Below are 22,795 nucleotides of genomic sequence, written 5' to 3' on the forward strand. Positions count from 1 at the left end.
AATCGGGATTAAATATTTTAACCGATTGACAACCCACATTTTAATCAAATGCAAAACCCTCAAAAGATCAAATACTTTACCAGTGATTACTCAGATTAGAGGGTAAGAGCCTCTGACTGTTGAAATGACCCCATTATTTCTTGCTGTGACTACAGTTGATGAAATACAAGCACTTCTTCACTTACACACTTCGTTTCAATGAATGTCATGTGTGTGAAATTCCTTCACTTAGTCAAATGCATATCGTACCTCAAATGAATGAGGGTTGAGACACATGAAGAGATGAAGAACAAGATTAGGTAGACAAAAGAAAGATTTGGAGACAGCAAAAACACAGCTGTTGCTGGTCTGCGTGGGTGCATAAATGGATTTGAATGGATCTCCAATGGAAGAAAAGGGACTCGAACGCACTGATTGATTTGCATCTTGCAATCAGAGTGAAAACGGCTCATTTTGACTCTGACGAAGACACAGCGGTGTCAAAATGTTCGTCTGTTTGCACAATTAAAGGCTGCAAATCAATCAGTGCGCTCCAGTTCCCTTGGAGGTTTGCTGTCCTAGAACAGAGGAGCACCTGATTCAGCTGTGTGCTGGAAGATGCGTGAAGAACCTCGTTTCAACTAGATTTGAATGGATACTTTCGACGATTTGTAGTGAAAGTCGTGCTTAACTCGCCGGTTGGTTATTAGCTGAAGCTCAGGGAACTGTAATTGTCCTGTGATTCATTGTCCGCCTTTGCCTACATATAACTCCTCTGAGTCTGCTTGTTCCACACTAAGCACACATTCATTATCTCCCACTCTAATGTCTCTAGTGTTTTTTACTTTGTTTTTTATAATCGAGTCGAGCTACTATAGGTCGTGCAATATTAAATTATCAACTCACGTCGGCTGCTTTTTGTCTTTATTACATCTCTATTTGTAAGAAGTCTATTTTTCTTTTTTACGCTGATGCTGGCTAATAGCTGAAAGGCATTCGTTTGCATTTGATTGACAAGAATAAACCAAAAGAAGACTCTTTATCTGTGAGTGCCAGTGATTTTGTTTCTTCTGTTCTTACCACTACCTGGCACCCGATGCTGTTCAAGATTTGGAGACGTGCTCGCTGCTATTTTCTATTTAGTCTATTTTCCACTAATGATAATAAAATAATGTTTCCCATATTATTGATATTTATTTAAATGGATTCACCAACTTCTTTGGAAGAGTGTTGTCACTTTTGTAGTAATGTTGAATGAAAAGTGTTATTTTCTCTGATAAGTTAAAGCATTTTTTTTAATGAAACTGACTAGTTAATCGATGTAGTTTGTAGTGAACATGTAAACTGAGAATTGTTCTGCAGTCTGACCAGGATGTAGGGACTAGGGCTGTCAATCGAATAAAATAGTTTAAAATAGATTAATCGCAAATTCATCACAAATGAATCACGCATTTTTGTATCTGTTCAAATTGAACCTTAAAGGGAGATTTGCCAAGTATTTAATACCCTTGTATTCATGGGAGTGGGCAAATATGCTTGCGTTACGCAAACGTATGTACTGTATATATTTATTATTGGAAATCAATTAACAACACAGAACAATGACAAATATTGTCCAGAAACCCTCACAGGTACTGCATTTAGCATTAAACATATGCTAAAAATCATAACAAGGCAAACTGCAGCTGAACAGGCAACAACATCTGTCAGTTGATGTATACAGTAAAAAATGGTTACATGAAATGCATATAATTGAATGTAATGATGTGTGTGTGTGTGTGTGTGTGTGTGTGTGTGTGTGTGTGTGTGTGTGTGTGTGTGTGTGTGTGTGTGTGTTTCTAGGTCTCTAAAGAGAGAAAACCCCAAGCTCAGTGAGGATGTGGTTCTTATCAGAGCCCTGAGGGATTCCAACCTGCCAAAGTTTCTCACTGACGACGCTGTGCTGTTTGGGTAAGCCTATCAGACATTTTTGTAAGGAAGCACATCTTACTTCTGGTGCTCCAAATGCACACATACTGAAAAATAACGACAGGACATTATCATATTAAACCTGACTGCCTACTAGGGCTGCCAACGAATATACACCGGCTGCCGGCCTCGCGCACACCGAATGCTCCACATGACGGGAGTCGCACAAAATCACTTTAATTGATTGAAAATGAAATGTAACGTGAGGTCAAGCTGAACGAGGAATAATTCAACAACAACCTTAATGATGGCGGAGAACGCTGCCGCAGACATTTCATTTCAAGAAATATTATTATTTAATTCTTATTTATACCATTCTTGCATTTATATTTAATACACTTAATAGATCCCACTTCTCAGCATTTTGTATTTACTTATTTGCACTGTGGTTATACAGTATGTCATATTTGTGCATATATCTTATATTCTCATTTCTTATTTTTATTATTTACTCATATTTCTCTACATATATTTTGTAATATATTGTAGCATTATGTACATAATTTACATATTAAATACTCCTTTATTTCTATTTTCTTACATGTCTTTATGTTTAAAAAAGAGCAACTGTAACGCCCCAATTTCCCCCCCAGGGATCAATAAGGCATTTCTGATTTTGATAACAGCAAGCGTCACATTACGTCATCTAAACAAACTATGTCCTTATCAGCTGTGTGCTGAGATCACAGAAGATGTAACCACTTAAAGCTGCAGTCAGTAACTTTGAGCAAATATGATAACAAGTTATTTTTTTCCAGCCGGTGGGTGGTGCTTGGTTTTGGCTTGACTGTTTTCAACATTGATAAACAGTACACAAAAATATGTTTCTGAAAACATTTGAGGCGAGAAATAGGCATTACAGAGACAGAATATTGTTTGATTGGAGTGTGCGAGTTTCACAAGCAGTGATTGACAGCTGCCCAGAGACTTCTCAGCTCTGATTGGTTGTTTTTGTTGGGGTGCGGTCAAATTATTTTTTCACACATTATCTGTCTCATGCTCTACTGTCAGGTTAAAGTGACAGTTTTATAAAAATATTTTTTTATCATATTTGCTCAAAGTTACAGACTGCAGCTTTAAAAGATGGGTGAGTAATACTTGCTGTCTTCTGACATTTGTTCTTTTTAAACAGAAAACACATTTTGTATTGCAATATTTACTGGAAAGGACGATGAATACAATATAGCCTAGAACAAGTAGAAACTTTCTTGTAGGTTTTTATAGTGAAATGTGGAGGTATCGTATAGACAACTCCTCATTTCAATTTCACGAATCAGCCGTTCGTCGTCCGTTGCAGCAATTTCAAAGCGAACGACAGTGATAAATAGAAACAGGGCATCTGACAAAAGTTCAGCCGTGCTTTTGTGCAGTGCTGCGTTGCTCCTGAAGAGTTAGGGCACGGTGCGCAAATATAATGCACAAAAATAGATATTCAAATAGTTTGGTCCTGCGTGTTTTTTTAGAACAAATTTTCAAACAACAGTTTTGCCCAATTTGTGATAGCCTTACCGCCTACAAAAAATAACATAAGTTTCAATAAGAAAAAGGTGTGTTGTTTTTCATGTTGTTACATGTGAAAACAATTATTTTCTATTACGTGTATGTGTGTTTACTATATGTGTGTGTATTATGCCAACCCCCCTCCAGTGGTATCCTATCTGACCTCTTCCCTGGTGTGAGTATTCCCGATCATGACTACGGTGTGCTACACACCACCATCCTGGAGTCTCTGGTGAAGCGAAACCTACAGCCACTGGCTAGCATGACCAAGAAGGTACAAGGGGGGAAAAGTGATATTCCTTATTTATTCATTTTTATTTCCTTATGAATATTTTTAGCTCTGTAGAACACTTTGCATATAATATATACATTTTCAAAGATGGAGCTGGTATTATTCTTTATTTTTCTTACATCAACAAATCTCATGAAAAGACAAAAACATCAGTGTTAGTTCCTCCCTCAGTACTGTCTGTGGCACTCATACCTAAACCCATTCGCTCCAACTGATAATGTAAATATTTTAAACAAGTCACAAATATATTTCATTAAAAAAAAAAAGAAAAACTAAAACATCCGGACACTGTAGACTAGAGTTTATATAGTTAGTTGTGCACTGGTGGATGACTATTTTCAGCTGTGGATAAATAACACGTGGTGTGCTAGTGAGTATTTAGAGCACCAGGGCAGTGTATGCGAGATTAACTCAAAATGATCTATGGTGCCTAATGACATCATAATGACAAGAAAAGCGGTTCGATTGTCGGCTCCTCCTGTGTACATGTCGAAGTACCCTTGAGCAAGACAATGAGCCCTAATTGCTCGTAATGATTAGGACAGTGCATGGTAACTTGAGCCATTGGTGTGAGCGTGTGTGTAAATGGATAGATAGGAGGTAAATTGTAAAGTGCTGCCATTTACCGTGTATATTTGCCATGTCATTTATGTTTTATAGTAGTTATTGCACAGTGGAGGTCTATCAAGCTTTAGCCACACAGGCAACAGCTGTTAATAGGATCAATTCATTATCTTTGTATATTCATTAGATTTGTTAAAGGTGCTAAATACGGGATTGGGAGCATTTCTGCTGCCTCTCAACTGCTCTCAACATGGCGACAGCAAACCGGTGGCTCACAGCTAACAGCTCTAATAATGCTAACAATGCAAAACAACGGCGAAAGTGCTGACAGAGCTAACCTTGGGGGGAACCGGAGGGTGGGTGCTACTCTTCTGTGACAATGCTGTCAGTTGGGACAGCGTTATCAGCTGTAACCGCCGTATGAGAGCAGTTAAGAGCGGCGGCCGTGAGCTAGTCAGTGGGGCACGCTCACATGCACGGACATACCCTAAAAGCACGCACGGCCGGCCCGGCGATGTCAACAAAGCACAGAGAAGCTCTGATTACAACACACACAGAGGATGAATGACTTCATTCTCTGTTCAGGTAGACATTACTCCTCTATATCTTTACATAGCAAATAGCTGTTTGCTGCTATATTAATGCTCTGGATATCAAATTTAGCACCTTTAACAATAATAAAAACGATAGATTATTTCCAACCTTATCTTTTAAAAGGTTGATTTACCCAAAATGCCTATTTTTTCAGTTGCTGTATCTCTGGTGGTATGTAGCCATGCAGACATGTGATGCTTGCTGCACCCGCAAGGGTTGCAAGTGTCCTTAAGGCCAAATTGCCATCACACCATCAGATACGGCCCTTCGCGGCGGTTCCGTGCGGCAGGTTTTCGCCTGTCGGCGCACATCAACATTTTTGTAACTACGTGGACGTGGATGGGCGGAGAAAATTGAGAACTTTGAGGAGCTTTGAGAACGTCTGTTTGCCGCAAGGAGAAACTCACACAGAGTATAAAAAGATTAAAATGCTTTCTTGTCACAATTCCACTTCAGCACATGTCGGTGCGGCCGTCCTTTCGGAAAGTATAACTGAAGCTTTAGATTTACGTGCTTAGGTTTTGAGATATCTGTGTCTGATATTCCTGCAGTCACAATAATATAACGCAGGTGAATAGAATTCCCATGCTTTGTGTCTGTTTCACTTTGATATAGTATTAGTTTGTTCCATCCTCAAAACGTGCCCTCATTCCTCTCCTTTGCACTTCTTTTTATACGACCAGGTGATCCAGCTGTATGAGACCATGTTAGTGCGTCATGGTGTCATGCTGGTAGGGCCTACTGGTGGAGGTAAGACCACTGTCTACACCATCCTGGCAGACACACTGGAGACCCTCCATCTCACAGGCCACGCGGCTAACAACCCCTTCTACCAACATGTCAAGATCTATGTTCTCAACCCAAAATCGGTCACAATGGGCGAGCTCTATGGAGAGGTACAGTAGGCAGGAGAAGAAATTGCACAGCAGCTTCTTCATCTCTCTCCCTATATTCATTCATTACTTTCCTCTACCCCTCAGGTTAACACATTAACACTAGAGTGGCGTGACGGACTGATGGCGCTGAGCGTCCGTGATGCGGTCAGCGACACCACTGACGACCACAAGTGGGTGGTCTGCGACGGGCCAGTTGACGCCCTGTGGATTGAGAACATGAACACGGTGCTGGATGACAACAAGATGCTCTGTCTGGCTAACAGCGAGCGAATCAAACTTACTAATTCCATACATATGGTGTTTGAGGTTAGAGCTGAGCATTGTGAAAGTACAGTTTCATGTTTTGTCTAGTCAATAAGCAGTTTTAACCCCCTGAGACCCACAATTCCGAACCAAAATTGCTGTCCTTCAGAAGCAGTAGCAGGCTCAGTTTGAGCTAGAGTAAAGGTACAGAAATCATATAAGACTAGAAAACCAAATCCAATCAATTGATAACAACCATGTCATGCTAGCTTGTCAGGAAGGAGGCTAAATAACGCTCCAAATTTAGGCTACATTTTGGCAAGGAAAAATTAGCATGGTGAATTTCAAAGGGGTCCCTTGACCTCTGACCTCAAGATATGTGAATGAAAATGGGTTCTATGGATACCCACGAGTCTCCCCTTTTTTGGGGCAAAAACCATGCAGTATTATGAATGCAGTAAATGTGTTATTTTTGCCTATTCTAAAAATGTTGTGATAGATTGGATATGACTGTAAAGCTGAGACTCTTGTGGATCCAATGAGCCCAGTTGTGTTCATGTGTGATGATGTTAGTCCCCATAGTAGCCATTTCATTGTAGTGAGACCATTTTTAGAAATTTGAGGTCACTGTGTAAAATGACCTGTGGTGACCTCTAGGATAATCACAACCTCATGAAACTTTACAAACTAGAGACCTTCAGAGGCATTCAGAGGATGGATGGCTTGCCTAGGTATATTTACAATAAGAAATCTCCAAATGTCAAAAGTTTTATACCAAATACCACACCACAGCATGGCTTTTTAATTATTTTAATTAACTCTTTAAATTTTTTATGTCAACATTTTTTCACATTTAGCACCAAATCTGGGTAAATAAATGGTTTCAAAATGGTTTCACCCTAAAAAAGACCAAAATGGTTCTATTGTGGGTCTCAGAGAGTTAAACTCATAGTGTTGAAGACGGGTCCAAGGGTCAAAGGGTAAATGGCTAAAGCTTGTGCTTACATGGTTCAACAGTAGTTTGTGCTCCTAGCTTTTTTGATCTCCTGTTTTTCAGGTCCAGGACTTGGCTGTAGCATCTCCAGCCACTGTCAGTCGATGTGGGATGGTGTATATTGACCCAAATGAGCTCAAGTGGATGCCCTATGTCCAGACATGGATCAGTGGTCTAGGAGACAAGGTAACACATATTCTATCATTCTTCTAATTCTGCTAATATGTCATTTGAAATTGCAAAATCCCTTTTGAAAGTGGCTAAAAGCATGCTCATTGTTATCTAATCTAATTATGTATTCTCTGTTTGTGTGAGACTGTGACTGTTTTGTGCACTGGTACATGAATGGTAATGTGCCTTTTCAGGCATCACAAGCAGACAAACTTTAAGCTTCAGCATAAACGTTAATGACAGCACATCACATCAAAGTTTATAGCTTGCAACATTTAGCCCTGAGCCTTTTAGGGTGACTCAACACCGCAGTGACAGTGGGTCATCTCTCCCGTCAACTTTTAACACTCTCTCCCCCACTTTCTAATTGACTGAGACTCTTCTGTTTGTTGACAGGGTCTTTATCTGTCATTTGTTTGTTGCTTGTGTTGTCTTTGTTGTCCATGCCTTGTCCTGTTTTCTCTCCACATTTATCTGAAAAACTTCTCCATTAAAGCGGTAATAGGCAGAATATTTTTGGCATTATTGGGCAAAAATTCCATAATGACCCTTCAGCATATTCTAATTCAAGTGTTCTGAGAGAAAACTAGACTTCTGCATCTCCACATGGCTCTGTTTTCAGGCTTTTAAAAAAATCTAGCCTGTGACGGGAGACTTTGGCCAATCACAGGTCATTTCAGAGAGAGGGAGCGTTCTTATTGGCTGTTCATTCAACGGAGGCAGCCGTTAATCACTCGCAAACTCCGATCAAACGGTAAAATTAGGCAGCGCTGTTCAAATATGAATCAATATTCTGTTACTGTGATGCCTATTTCTCGTGTAAAATGTTTTCAGTAACATCTTGTAGTGTACTGTTTAGCTGTAAAATGAGAAAGTTTGTGACCTGGCCGCCATGTTGAGATCAGTTGAGGAAATACCAAGCACCGCCCACCGGAGCAAACTTTCTATTTCATGAATCTCATCTCATTTCAACTTTCATGGTGGGCGGTAAACAGTACACTAAAACATGTTTCTAAAAAACATTTTATGTGAGAAATAGGCATTTAAGTAACAGAATATTGATTCATATTTGATCAGCGCTGCCTAGTTTGACCGTTTGATCGGAGTTTGCGAGTGATTTTTCAGCTGCTCAGAGACGGAAAGGCTCCAGCTCGGCTCTGATTGGTTGTTTTCCTCCAGTCTGTGAAATCGTGCAGATGCCATTAGGAGCACTGGAGGACACAGAGGCACATGATTTTTTTTCAGATTACCTGTCTCTACTGACAGGATATAGTGATCGTTTTATAAAAATAACTTTTTTTTAATCATATTTGCTCAAATCTGCCTACCACAGCTTTAAGAGACTTCAATCAGTTCTTTAACAGGCAACATTTTTTGGGGGAACGGACTTTCTTAGATGTATTTCACAGTGAAACGGAATATTTGAGCAGTATACAGTTAGAAGAGGGATTTAAATCAAATCCATAGCATTTGATTGGACTGCTAAAAAGTGGGCGGGCTTAGAGTTTAGCTTGATATGGAGCTACAGAGCAGAGGGCTGTTGGCTCCACACACACGTCTCTCACATGTTCTTAGATCAGGAGGAGGAGGATGAGGAAGAGATGAATGGGAAATTTTCAACCGGCTCCGTATCACCACGGCGCGGGCAGTACAAGCAGATGAACAGCGCCCGGCCTTCCTGCATGCGGCTATCGCCTGAGCTCCCCGCTCACCTGCTGGCAAAACTCCGCCAGTCGTTTCTTGTCATCCGCCGGACGTTCATCTGCATGTACTGCCCGTGCTGCAGTGATACAGAGTCGGTTGCAAATCGGCAAAGTTTCCCTTGAATGAATTCGGCCACATTGTTTTGGAAATGAAAACAATGTTTTTGCCCACTGATATCCAAACACACATCTCTTCCTATCTACATATTGTTCTGTTATGTAGAACACCCCTCAGTGCAGGATGAGCCATCAAACATTTGAAACGGTTTTACAGTAGAGAAAAGACAGGGATTTGATGTAAAAATACTCTAATACTGATTTTTTTGACATATATTTGGCATACAGGAGATAAATGAACAATTAACACAGGAACACAGGATTAAAACTGGTGTGTTTTTCATTTCACAGGGACTTTAAGTGTTTGTACATTGTGCTTTGTATGGGATAACTTTGATTACACCTTCAACAAATTCGTGGATTTGTCAGAGTTAGAGTTTATTAGAGTTTTTAATTCGCTTTGTATTGATTTCCACTTAGCTATTCCAACTGAGGGAGTCTGTTTCTTTGTGTCTCTTGGGGACAGGGAGAGCATTGCCCATACTTATTCCAATTATCTGTTTTCTTTGTCGAACACTCTCCTTCAAATTAGCAGCTTGTATACAGTACCTGTGCAAGGAATAGTTTAACATTTTGGGAAATAAGCGTATCCCCTTTCTTGCTCAGAGTTAGATGAGAAGATCAATACCACTCTCAAGTCTGGCCCTTAAAAATGAAGCTACAGCCAAACATTTTGCTTAACTTAGCATAAAGACTGAAAAAAGCTAGCCTTGCTCTGTTCGAAGGTAAGGGAGTAAGTTCTTCTAAGAGATGCTGGAAGTTGGATTTTTTTTTTACCTTTGCACAGAGCCAGGCTAGATATGCCCCCCTCCCCCTGCTTCCAGTCTTTTATGCTAAGATCATATAACTGTCTCCTGGCTGCAGCTTTGTATTTAACAGACAGATATGAGCGTGGTATCGACCTTCTCATCTAAATCTTGGCAAGAAAGTGGATAAACATTTTCCCAAAATCGCGAACTATACAACTATATAGTTAAACTAACCAAGTTGCCTCAGTGATCATGTAGATAAACATATCTTAAAGGAACAATGTGTAACATGTAGGGGGATCTATTGGCAGAAATGGAATATAATATTATTTTTTTAGTGTATCATCTGAAAATATGAAATGTGTTTTTATTACCTTAGAATGAGCCGTTTATACCAGAGACTGTATATAAAGATGGATGACATGATAGCTCCCCAAAAGTGAAGCCAAAGCATCTTGATCGCCCCCCTGGTGGCTGGTTACAGTATAGGTCATAAATCCCGCCCCTTCCATGTCAGCGGATGGGCCAAACTAAAAAGTCAAAGTACACGTCAAATATTAGATCTCATCACGCCAAGCGTTCACTTTGTTTTAATTCGTTATTTGATACCATAAAAAGGGGGTGAGACGTCATGATTGGGAGCTGTGCGTCTCTCTCGTTGACAAGCTGCGGCCGTGTTCACTTTGCGATTGGTTCAGGCCGGTGACCTCAAGACTGTGGCTCCACCGCCTGATCACAAATGCGCAGACTCTGACTCCAAATGCCGTCAAGATCTCAAGATGACAGCTCCCATATCCACGATATTTTGGCTTCACTTCTGTTCATTGGAAAGAATTGCAGACACGTTGTCCATCTTTATAAACAGTCTATGGTTTATGTCTACATCGGCCAATGTAATTCTCCTCCACGCTTGGCACACGGGAGGAGTTTAAGTTGGTTGCAATCTGCAACCTCACTGCTAGACGTTGCCAGATCCCACACACTGCACCTTTAAAGATCACTGCATAATCTTACCTTCCTCTTCCTGTATCAATCTCTTCACTCCATGCTGTCTCTGTAGCTCCCAGACCCAGTGCGAACATACCTGCTGGAACTGTTTGAGCAGTATGTGGAGAAGGGTCTTCAGTTCGTGTTGAAGCATTGTACCCAGGCGATTCAACAGGTGGACATCAGTAAAGTCAACACTCTGTGCTCCCTGCTGGAGGCACTGCTGCTGGGCAAAGGAGGGCCAGACCTTGAAATGGTACATTAAACACAAGGCTTAACTGCCACTTTAGTCTATTTCAGTTCTGTCTATGGTGCCACACAGGGGCCAGTCTGTTGGTGTGGCTGCTAATGAGGATTTTTGCACAATAACTCGGCACTATAGACCTTTTCATTGCCATTCTGTTGCTAGAGCAACAGCTTTGGGCCCAAGTTTACATCCTGTCAGCTGCTGCATTAACAAACAAAGGGGCCTATTTAGAATGTTTATGTTGTCAAGTTTGAAAAGGTCGTAATTAAAAAGATTGTTATTGTGGGTAAGGTCAGATGACAAAGGCAGCACCTCTTCTTAAACCACACCTAAAGGACCAATGTGTAGCATTTAGGGCGATCTATTGGCAAAAATGCAATATAATATTAATAAGTATGTTGTTCATTAGTGTATAATCACCTGAAAATACGAATTGCTGTGTTTTCGTTACCTTAGAATGAGCCATTTATATCTACATGTTTACTTTTCCTGCTTGGGTCGGAGTTGACAACATTATTCACTCCTGTTGCCACCGCTCTCTCTCTCTCTTGCTTCACTACTTACTTCCCATTTACACACACACTCTACGCACTGGCTCTGCTTTAAATGGATCTAGAGAGGCATTTTCCCGTCGGCCGTCGTAGCTCTCCAACACGCTTGACACACAGGAGAGGCTTCAGTTGGTTGCATTCTCTTCACCTCACCGCTAGATGCTGCCAGATCCTACACAGTGGACCTTTAACGCCACTAACCTTATAGATCAGGGATCCCCAACCTTGTTTCTTCCTTTAATACCATTTCAGCCACCACAGTCATATTCTTCTATTATAATCCTGCCATAGGTGAAGGGAGTTTTGTGTTTCATTAGGATGTACGCCACTAAACGAAGGCTCAGTTTCTGCGTTGACCTTCTTCGTCAGTTTGGTAAACAGAGACTGTTGTCTTTTAAGCATTGTTTCCAGCTCTTTCACCTTCTCTGTTTGTAGACTGCTACCAGCTGGAAAAATTGGATAGTAATGAAAACAGGTTTACAAAGTGACTCTGTGTTATCAAATGTATGTACATATTCTTTGAATCTTTAGTAAGACACTCAGAAAGGGGTAGCAAGCTACTGGTAGGTACTTGATGGAGGCCCCTGTTATACAAATACACACAGTAAATGTAGGATCATGCCGTTACTTACTGATTGAGCTTCTTTCTCTTTGTTTATGTCTGTCTGTGTGTGTTGGTGTCAGGATTCCATGCATCTCAACAGTATATTATGTCAGACCTTCATATTCTGCTACGTGTGGGCAGTAGGCGGAAACCTGACCAGTGCTCACTGGGACGCTCTTGACACCTTCATCAGGGAGCAGTTTGAAGGCAACAACGATGCTAAGGTATGCACAGACCCACAGATACACACAGAGATAGGTGGACAGGATGGAGGGTCTTTTTGGCACTATACTGTACAGTATTGTAATATTTGCAGACACCACATTGTGTTCATATCACACTGACATGCATAGAGACAAAACTGTGTGTCTCACATGTCCAGTGTTGCTGTTAAAACTCTTTTCTGCCACTCAAGGTTTTTTTTTTATTCATCTCTCAACTGTTACTGAGAGTCAAATCCATTTATCAACGCCTTTGCTGGTATTAGCATGAAATATGTGAAAAGGCCTGAAGGTTAGCTCGTATTATATTACATCAAAGTACTCTTGGCACAGGACGTATATATCTAGCTGGAGCACATCTCGTTTGAAAGAGGATTATGATGTCAGTCACTCGTGTGAAATGAAGACATTAAGAAAGAGCATCCACATTGTACATTTTAGTCAGGTAACATATTGGAGAGGTAAATCAGATAAAATGATGTGCTTTGTGACAAGATTACAAGAGGCCTTTGCATTTCATTATCCAACAGTACCTTGCAAACTTTGTAGAGTTATGAATCGGTTGGTTGTTGTAGAATGGAAGAGAACATATTTATTTGTAAAGAAGGTGCAGAGAAATAGAGAGGCGAAGTCCCGCTCCTTCTGGTGGACCACCATGGGACCTTATTTTGGAAAAAATATGAACGGTAGTCAACAGCAAGAGACACATATTTTTGTGCCATGAATCACATATATGATGGTTGTCAATTTAAAAAATAATTTTGCAAGTCGAGAAAGTCACAGTTTGTTGTAAAACTGTTGAAGTATCAGACCGTGAAAATACGTAATTAGAAAGACTACACACCCAAAACTCGCGTAGTGGCGTCACTCGTGAAAATGTGATGCGCAATTAATGTTTTGACATGGGAATCTTTTTCACGGCGGAACAGTAGACAAATCGGCTCTTTATACATCCATGGTAGCAGTGGTGTTCATTCAGACACGTAGTCTTTAGGTTGACAGAATGGACACATATTTGACAGGGAAAAAATGAAAAAACAGGATGCTTCGGAGACAAACAAGACAATGTGCTCAACTGACAGTAATCAAAATATGACAAAGTAGGGCTGCACCGAGTAGTTCGAAGCTTCATTCACAACGTTGACATTCTAATTATTATTAAACTTACAGAAACATTAGCCTACCTTCCACCTTCTCTTCCCTCCTCTCTCTCAAACACTCACAGAGCGAGCGACGTGGTGCTCCGTGCGTCTCTGTAATTGCCTCAGTCCTCAGTCCAAAATTCAAAATTCCTTAAAAAAAGAGAGATCGTATTATTTCCAAAATATACTACATATTTTTATCTAAAGAAATAATTTGCTTCAGTCCATATTTTTTGTCATTCAGCCTTTCAGAAACAACAGTTTCACTGCGGTTAGAAACTGTTTTCTCTCCTGCACACACCTGTAACGGGGCGGTCTAGCAGCAATACAAGAAAAACTCCGGCAGCTGACAATATGAGACCCAACAAATTAAGAAGACATTTAGAAACATTTCATCCCAGTCACGTCAATAAAAAAAAGTGGTTTGATAAAGTTTAACCCTCATACTACCAAACTATTTAACATACTAGGACTACCGACTGAATAAACTATAAGAAACCATCAGAGGGAAATGTTAACTTATTTCTTCTCGAAACATTATTAGTTATATAATTAATGTCATCTGAAGAAAAACAACAGTTAATTATTATTTTAGGAAAGTTACAGTTAAAATGCATATTCTGTCAAATGAAAATGGACCCAAGCATATGAGTAAGTTTGTGTCTGCTGCATCCGTGTCTGTCTCCTTCACAATGACTGACCGTGTCCCTACCTCCTTGAGAACCACTGCTAGAGATGAAGGAAGGCGGGGGCTGTTATGAGTCCGTCAGCCTAACAGGAAATGGAAAGTTAATTGTTACAGAGGTTTGACCTGGCTGGCAGTAGTAGCAGATGATTGAGCGAATGCCTTACTGACGGAGGCAAAACACACTAGGGTAGGGACATGACTCACTTACCTGAAGGTGGAGTGAACATGTAAGTAAAAGGTTCATGAAGGCTGCAGAGTATCATCTGGAACATCCCACATGCTCCCACATCTGTGCATCGGTCAGTGCATAAGGAGCTGATGATGTTGTTGTTTCTGTGGTGTTGTGTGCATTTGGGAATCATAATATTATTTAGATCACAGGACCGTTTTTGTGTTGTTTACCACGAGATAAAGCCAATGTAGCCCAGCTCCCAGCTGTGAAGCTTGAGGGAAAACATACTGCACACACACACGCACACACATCAGTAACAGCTTCAAGATTCAGGGAAACAAATACTAATTCACATGCCGCAGGGAAACTTCCAAAGTGCCACATAAGAGACATTTCAATCAACAACAGAGTAAAATGAGTTTCTTTAATGCCCACTTTCTGAGGAGGTTTTATAGCTAACAACATTCAGTCTACTGAAGGCACTTGTATACTTTTTTTTTAGAATTCATTACACTATATTTGCCTTGTTTTTTTGTGCATTTTCATGTAAATTAATGTGCGTTCATGTGTGCCATGCAGCTCCCGAATTATGGCACCGTGTGGTCTTTGTACGTGAACTTTAACCACAAACGTCTGGAGCCATGGGAGAAGATAATCCCTTCATTTAAATACAACAGGGAGCAGCCCTTTTTTGAGATGCTGGTCCCCACCACAGACACCGTCCGCTACGGCTACCTGATGGAGAAACTGCTATCTGTGCGACGTTCTGTTCTCTTCACTGGCAGCACTGGAGTCGGGAAGGTAAGGATTCATGGATGTAGTAGCAACACCGTGACATACTGCACTTTAAATAGTAGTACACTGACCTAATAGACAGAAGTTAATTAACCCTTGTGCCTCACTTTATAAAAAGGTCTTTTGCTGTTCATTTGCATGCACTGCTATGCCACAGTGACAAAGAGCAGGCCGGAAATTGGAAAAGCTTCCCCTGAACGAATTAGGCCCTGTTCAGACCTGGCATTAACATGTGTCCTGAGTGATCCGATCACAAGTGGACAGCTCTAACCTCTAAGTATGTCTGTTCACACTTGACATTAGAATGCGTCTCCACATGCGTCCTCGCTCCATATGCAAATAAACACGTAATAAACAAATGGCTAATACTGCGGACATTGTGACGTAATAATACATGAATGTTAATCGCAAATTAATTACAAATTTTGTATCTGTTTAAAAATGTACCTTAAAGGACATTTTTCAAGTATTTAATACTCTTAGCAACATGGGAGGTGGCAAATATGCTTGCTTTATGCAAATGTATGGATATATTTATTACTGGAAACCAATTAACAACACAAAACAATGAAAAGTATTGTCCAGAAACCCTCACAGAATGAAAAATATGCTCAAATCATAACATCAAGGGACCTCTTTGAAAATGCCAATGCCAGTTTTTCATTGCAAAAATGGAGCATAACTTTGGAGTGTTATTTAGCCTCCTTCACAACAAGCTAGCAAGACATGGTTGGTACCAATGGCTTTAAAACTGAGCCCGCTACAACCTCAAAATCACGTTGCGTTATTATCGCGTTAACTTTGACGGCCCTAATTTATATGTGTCTGTCCTACAGTCAGTGGTGGCCCGGGGCCTTCTGAACAGCATCCAGGAAAAGGAAGGATACCTCCCAGTCTACATCAACTTCTCAGCTCAGACCTCGTCCGCCAGCACGCAGGAGATCATTGAGTCCAAACTGGAGAAAAAGAGGAAAAACATTATGGGTATACAGTATTGGCTCGCAGTTGCATTATCACACAACCATTCATTCGCAATGTAGAAAATCTGTCCAGAAGCATTTCTTGTTATTGTCCTTAAATGAGACAGTTTGTCTGTTCTTCTAGCCATCCATTCACATATCTGGACATACAGCTGTCCTTCACGATTCTGCTTTTTCAATCCATCTACATACAGTATCATCCTTTCTTGTCAATCTGTACATCTCTTAAACTTTTCCTCCTTCTCTCTTTATCCTTCTCCCTTTCCCTCCCTTTAGGTGCTCCTGGTAACAAGAAGTTGGTGGTCTTTGTGGATGACCTGAACATGCCTAAACTGGACACTTATGGCTCTCAGCCTCCTATAGAACTCCTGCGTCAGTTCCAGGACTTTTCTGGCTTCTACGACAGAAGCAAATTCTTCTGGAAGGAGATCCAGGTATACATGTATACAAATAAGATGAGCTGCATCGTAGCGGCGCATTTGACAGTAATGATTTATGTATGAGCATACGTCTGACTTTGGCTGCATGGAGTTCAGCAGATGGCTGTTATACTGTCCTATAGCATGTGGCTGTCCCTTTTAATGCATATTAATCTGGCCTTCAGTATTCAGTTAGAACAGTTGTTTTAAATAGAGCTTTTTAAACATTCACACATTTTGGCACCTAGGCTTGTTTGTTGTCTTATGCCTTGTTCACACTACACGACTTTAGCCCTGATTTACCACTCCCCGACAGTTTTTGGAGGTCCTCGACAAAAGCCCCAGATCAGAGGCAAATCGGTGTTCGAACGCTATGTGTGAACTGTTCAAATACGCTCGCCGAGAGACTTGCCAACGCTCACCGATGCCTCGCAGACACATTCCAGATATCTAGCATGCTAAATATCTGGACCTGTCGGGGAGTCCGGCCACGAGCTACAGCCAATGAGAGCATGAGACACGGGTTGAGGGGAAACCTGGGGGAGGAGGGGTCGCCTGTAACAATAGGAACTTACTGTATGTGTTGTATCTGCAACACGAAGCAAAGTTGTTGTTGCACCTAGAGGAATAAATAGTAAAAAGAAGTGTGGAAACCTGTGGAAACTATTAAGGCTATTTTGTAAACACGTGTCAACAACAACATCAGCAATGTATCTCATGCATGGTATCAAGTCATTTACCGTGTATTTCTCGCGTGTTTTCGTGACAAAACGTAGTTTGGAGACCTGATTGAGGATCTTGTAGTGTGTGACCCCCTGTTGCCAGTCAGTCATGTAGTGTGAAAACCACAACGACTTCAATTCTCCCGATTACAAGACAGCAAGTTGTGTAGTGTGAACAGTACAGCGAACTGATTACTTTGAAAGTGTTGTAGTGTGAATTTAGCATTACAGTCAGTCAGTCGTCAGTTATCCTAACCTCTAGTCAACTCAACCAATATTTCTGCAAACTGGGGTCTTTAGGGGACCCCAGTATGCAGAAATATTCAAATACACAGTAATATACATTAGATATACAGTCTAAGAAGGGCATAAATTGGGTATGACTGGAAAGCTGAGACTCTTGTGGATCCAACGTGTCCAATTGTATTAATGTGTAATGATGTTAGTCCCCATTTTAGCCATTTACCATAGTGACTTTTTTTACTCAGATTTTATACATATGGTGGTGTGTCTTTATACCATTACAGTTTTCCTAAAATTAGATTTGAAAAAAATCGCAATTTATCGCCTTGCAAACAGTATTGCAACATATCACAATATATTGAATCGTGATACGTACCGTATCGCCAGATTCTTGCCAATACACAACCCTAATGTTAAACACAGAAGATGCATCCTACAAACAAAGACCGTTTTGGAGTTGTTGTAGGGCACCTAAGACAGAATTTGTCTAACTGTTTCCTCCTGTTTCCAGTCTTCATGCTAAGCTAGGCTAAACCACCCAGGAGCTGTGCTTAACACAGAGATGAAAATGATATTGACATTCTCATCTAACTCTGGGGTGAAATGGCAAACAAGCCTACTTCCCCAAAGTGCCTTTTTAATGTTCGATTGGTTAAAAAAAGTGTAGCTGTAGCTCTTTAGTTTTTTGATTTTACACAGTCAGCATTAAACTTCATTTATTTTCTAGTTTGACTTTTAATGGAGTCAGTCCTATTTATATAAGAAACCCATTCATCTTGTGCGCCTGTGTGTGTTTGCATCTGTGTTTGTGTTAATGTAGTGGACCCATATTTGTATTCCGCAATGTTTCCTGCATTTAACTTGTGCTATACAACCACAGGGACACACACACACACACACTCACAAGACTGATTGTACTTTAGGCTGCATGTGATGTCTTGCAGTGTAATGTAGTTGACTGTGTGTATGTGTGATGTTGGAGTTGCACATAAGCAATACATTCAGAATATTGTGTGTTAATACACTGCACCACAGACCGACAAGGTCATACACATGCAAACAGCATATACGTATACACTATATATATATATATAAGTATATTCATTCAGAGTTATCAGAAAAGGGTTATATTCAGGCAGGAAGTGTGTGTTATTTTTATCTGGAAACAATGAAAACAACCAACTTATTTAATTCATTAATATTGTTTTCTATTTACCCTTCCATTCAACTAATATATCCTCTCTGTAAAGTACTTTTTTAAATTAATTCTTTTTTAGTTTTAGCCAGACATATCAAGTTCAGGTTAAAAAAATGGATGTTTAACACAGAAAAAAGACGGAATCAGTGCAACAAAAGACAGCTAGAGAAGGAGGAACTGTACTTTCAATTTTGCACATGCCACCATTCCGACCATTTCTGTATCTCCCTCTGATGTTCCATACCACTGCTGCCTGCTCAAATAGAGTATTTGTTTTACTTTAAAAAGTATGTATTCTTTAGTGTATAATACCCTGAAAAGAATCATGTTTTGTTAACTTTGAATGAGCTGTTTATATCCACATAGGGATCGATCCGTTCTGCGCATACGTTGGTGCGTTTACCCAGTATGCCTTGTGGGAAGATCCGCCCCTACTCTGCCTCTGATTGGCTCCTGGCTTCTAAACCTAAACGCTAACGGTAGCAAGCCTAGCTATAATGCCAACCGGAGCTTCGGAGCTGCTGCGGCAGAGGAGAGTGACTCAACAACGGCAGCTCTGAAGGCTACCCGGTCCGAACACCGGTATGTTTTTTCGTCATTAAATCAACTTCTGAGAATTTTTGAGGCGAGAAATTGAAAATTGAGTGCCATATTCAGAGCTGAGATTCTCCGCAAACTGGCGCAATGGCGAGCTTGCGCCTGCAGGGATTGTCAGCCAGCCACCCGCTGTGAGCTGTGCTGGCTGGAGCTCTCTAGAGACCGGTCTCGTAGACACGTCTGCAGGGATCGCTGGCTAGCGAGCCGGCCAGTCATGCTGTTTCAAGAGACCGTCTCATAGACAAGAGGCTTTTATTTCCCTGTTGACAGATGGCTCAACTGCCAATATTCAAAATCTACACAGTTGATTTCTCGTCTTAAACATTCTCAGAAGTGGATTTAATGATGAAAAAACATACCGGTGTTCGGACCAGGTAGCCTGCCTTCAGAGCTGCCATGGTTGAGTTGCTCTCCTCTGCCGCGGCAGCTCCGAAGCTCCGGTTAGCATCATAGCTAGGCTACCTACCGTTAGCGTTTAGGTTTAGAAGCCAGTCAGTCAGCCAATCAGAGGCAGAGCAGGGGCGGGTCTTCCCGCCATGTTTCTACAGTAGCCCGGAGTGGACAAACAAAACACTGGCTCTAGATAGGCTCCATTCGTTTTTGTCACGTTTTTGCGTCGGCCACCATAGTTCTCCTACACACTTGGCACACGGGAGAAGTTTCAGTTGTTTGCAATCTGCAACATCACCACTAGATAGTGCCAGATCCTACACACTGCACCTTTAAAATAGAGAGAAAATGCATGTGGGTAAGCGAGAGAGACAAACTGAACTGAAACTTTATTGGATACTGTATATATGTGCATACAGTTTACTAGAAGGCAATTCATTTACATTGATAAGCCCAATAAAAATTGCCTCTCATCTTTCATTATAGGAATTTCTTCCAGCTAGAGGCTAAACATCTGCTACCGTGTGCGTCAAAGTACATATTTTCTAGTGCTGAAACAGTTAGTCAACCAATCGATTAGTAGATTGAAAGAACATTAATATACAATAATTAATTACGTTAAAGTTTTAAAAACATTATCTGGTTCAGCTTCTCAAACCTTTTCCATGATTTCCTATATTTGATGTTGTTATGAATTGACTAGCTTTTGGACTGTTGGACAAAACAAGCAACATGAAGATGTCACCTTGGGCTCTTATATTATATTGAATAAGAAATCAATCTACAGATTAATGAATTTTAAAAATAACTTTTGTGATGAGTCCTGCAGGTCCCATTTCAGTTCTCTAGTCAGAGACATTTGATGAAACTTCTAGTGGGAGACGTGTTGTTCATCTTTTCTTTTTTGGCAAACCTTACTTTCGTTCTACTCTTTCTCCTCTCCTCCAGGATATGACCATCGCCGCGGCTTGTGCTCCTCCAGGAGGGGGGCGCAATCCGGTCACCCCCCGATTCATCCGTCACTTCAGCATGCTGTGTCTTCCCACACCCTCAGAACACAGCCTCAAGCAGATTTTCAAAGTGAGGAGACACACATAGACATAGACAGACACACACATCAATACGCAAAGAAGGATTTGAGAGAATGAGTTTAAATCCATACCTAGATCAATGATCTTCCACACACTTGTACATAGGCGTACAGTTACTTTTCCTTAGACCTTATGTCTGTTATTATTATATTACTGCTTTAGCTTATCATAACTCATTTTGTTCTTAACTGGTTCAGGAACAATATTATGTGGCCAGAATGTATAATGTACATGTACTTCTCTCTATGATAACTGACTCTTGTTCTCTCGCTTTCTCTCTCTCTCTCTCTCTCTCTCTCTCTCTCTCTCTGTCTCTCTCTCTCTCTCTCTCTGTCTCATTTCTCCATCTCACCCCACTCTCCACTATTAATCACACTTAATTCCGTCTTTCATGCTCGTTATGATCCATTTTCCCTCCCAACCTTCCTCCAGGCCATCCTGAGCGGTTTCTTCAGTGAGTTTTCCCAGGCAGTGAGGGACTGCGCCGGTCAGATTGTGGATGCAGCTGTGGAGATTTACAACCGTTTGAGTGTAGATCTGCTGCCCACTCCAGCCAAGTCCCACTATGTCTTCAATCTCCGGGATCTCTCCAAGTGCGTCCAAGGTAAGGCATGAGCACACGCACTCTCGGGATGGGAATCACCAGAGGCCCTACGATACGATCGTATTGTGATTTTAAACATTTTGCGATATGCTGAGTATTGCGATAAGATATATTGCAATATTTTGCGATTTATTACCTTTTTTCAACTGCAAATTATGCAGTCTGTCAACATCTGTTTTATCTAATACGTTTTCACTCTGTTCATTTTCATTCACATATCTTGAGGTGGGAGTTCAAGGGACTCCTTTGAAAAATGGCCATGCCAGTTCTTCCACGCCAAAATTTAGCGTAACTTTAGATTGTTATTTAGCGTTCTTGCCGACAAGCTAACATGACATGGTATAGTACCAATCGATTCCTTAGGTTTTTTAGTGTCATATGATACCAATATCTTTACTCTAGCTTTAAGACTGATCCCGCTACAACTTCTTTGGAGTGCTCCAGGGATGACATCATTTCGTAGGCCGTCTAGCCAGATTTGTACTTTATTGAGTTTCAGAAACAAATATGAGAGAGAAAAGGATAACATGCATACAACTGAAACACAAGAGGCGGAATAAGGCGTTCAACGAAAAGAAATCACTGAAGATGCATTTTAATGTTAAGTACTATATGGACACGTGTTGCACAGGCATACAGCATGTACGTCATCTCTAATCCTCAACAGCGCAAACTAAACTTTAGCTTTGCTGAAAGAGACTGACAGATACAGAGGGTGTCTAAATCTTTGAGGCTTGAGGGCACGGCTGTGATTTATCTTTTCAAGCCACATTACCAACATTTATAAGCTCTGTCTCAGCCTCGTGCTCCCAAATCGTCTGCACCATCACGCCCTCTGCCTCCTTCCTTTTCTCCCTCCCTCTCTTCCTTTACCCAGCAGGCATCATTACAGCGTGAAGATGAGCTGAAGTGACTTCTACGACTGCTTTCTGTACACCACTTGTTCAACATTGCTATGAGAGAGCATTACTCAAACACACAGTTCCCCTTAGCGATACATGCTGCTGGTGGGAGGGTAATAAACTGACACACGCTCTTCCGATTTTTTTGTATCGCTGACATCACATGGTCTCTCTCTCCACAAAGTCTTTTACTGTTTCCTTCATATCATCCTCAGCAGTTATCTTCATATGGCTCTATAGAAAAATGTTAGGTTTGTTTAACAGCATGTTACACATTCTCTACAAACCACAAGTAAAGCAGTTGCACAAGTTGAGCAGCAGAAATATACTGTAGATTTTTCAGAGACATTTTTCAGAGACACAGGCTGTGGCTCAGTGGGTAGAGCGGGTCGTCCGTTAATCACAAGGTAGGCGGTTTGGTCCCCCGGTTCCTGCTGTCTGCATGTGGAAGTGTCCTTGAGCGAGACACTGA

At 40.9% G+C, this 22,795-nt stretch overlaps 1 protein-coding gene across 2 annotated transcripts in view; it reads left to right on the top strand.

Moving 5' to 3' along the window:
* The window catches only part of dnah6 (dynein, axonemal, heavy chain 6), a 91,003-nt gene that overhangs the window by 24,667 nt on the left and 43,541 nt on the right, over window positions 1-22,795 (top strand). For both annotated transcript variants that reach the window (XM_074628798.1, XM_074628797.1), the window contains exons 35-46: window positions 1,822-1,929; window positions 3,595-3,721; window positions 5,581-5,793; window positions 5,878-6,099; window positions 7,094-7,216; window positions 10,831-11,013; window positions 12,240-12,383; window positions 14,962-15,183; window positions 16,014-16,161; window positions 16,434-16,591; window positions 20,675-20,806; window positions 21,250-21,421. In XM_074628798.1, coding sequence (XP_074484899.1) covers window positions 1,822-1,929; window positions 3,595-3,721; window positions 5,581-5,793; window positions 5,878-6,099; window positions 7,094-7,216; window positions 10,831-11,013; window positions 12,240-12,383; window positions 14,962-15,183; window positions 16,014-16,161; window positions 16,434-16,591; window positions 20,675-20,806; window positions 21,250-21,421 — 1,952 coding nt within the window. The remainder of the gene's footprint in view (window positions 1-1,821; window positions 1,930-3,594; window positions 3,722-5,580; window positions 5,794-5,877; window positions 6,100-7,093; window positions 7,217-10,830; window positions 11,014-12,239; window positions 12,384-14,961; window positions 15,184-16,013; window positions 16,162-16,433; window positions 16,592-20,674; window positions 20,807-21,249; window positions 21,422-22,795) is intronic.

The sequence above is a fragment of the Sebastes fasciatus genome, chromosome 3 (assembly GCF_043250625.1).
Source record: "Sebastes fasciatus isolate fSebFas1 chromosome 3, fSebFas1.pri, whole genome shotgun sequence".
In the NCBI taxonomy this organism is placed as follows: Eukaryota; Metazoa; Chordata; class Actinopteri; order Perciformes; family Sebastidae; genus Sebastes; species Sebastes fasciatus.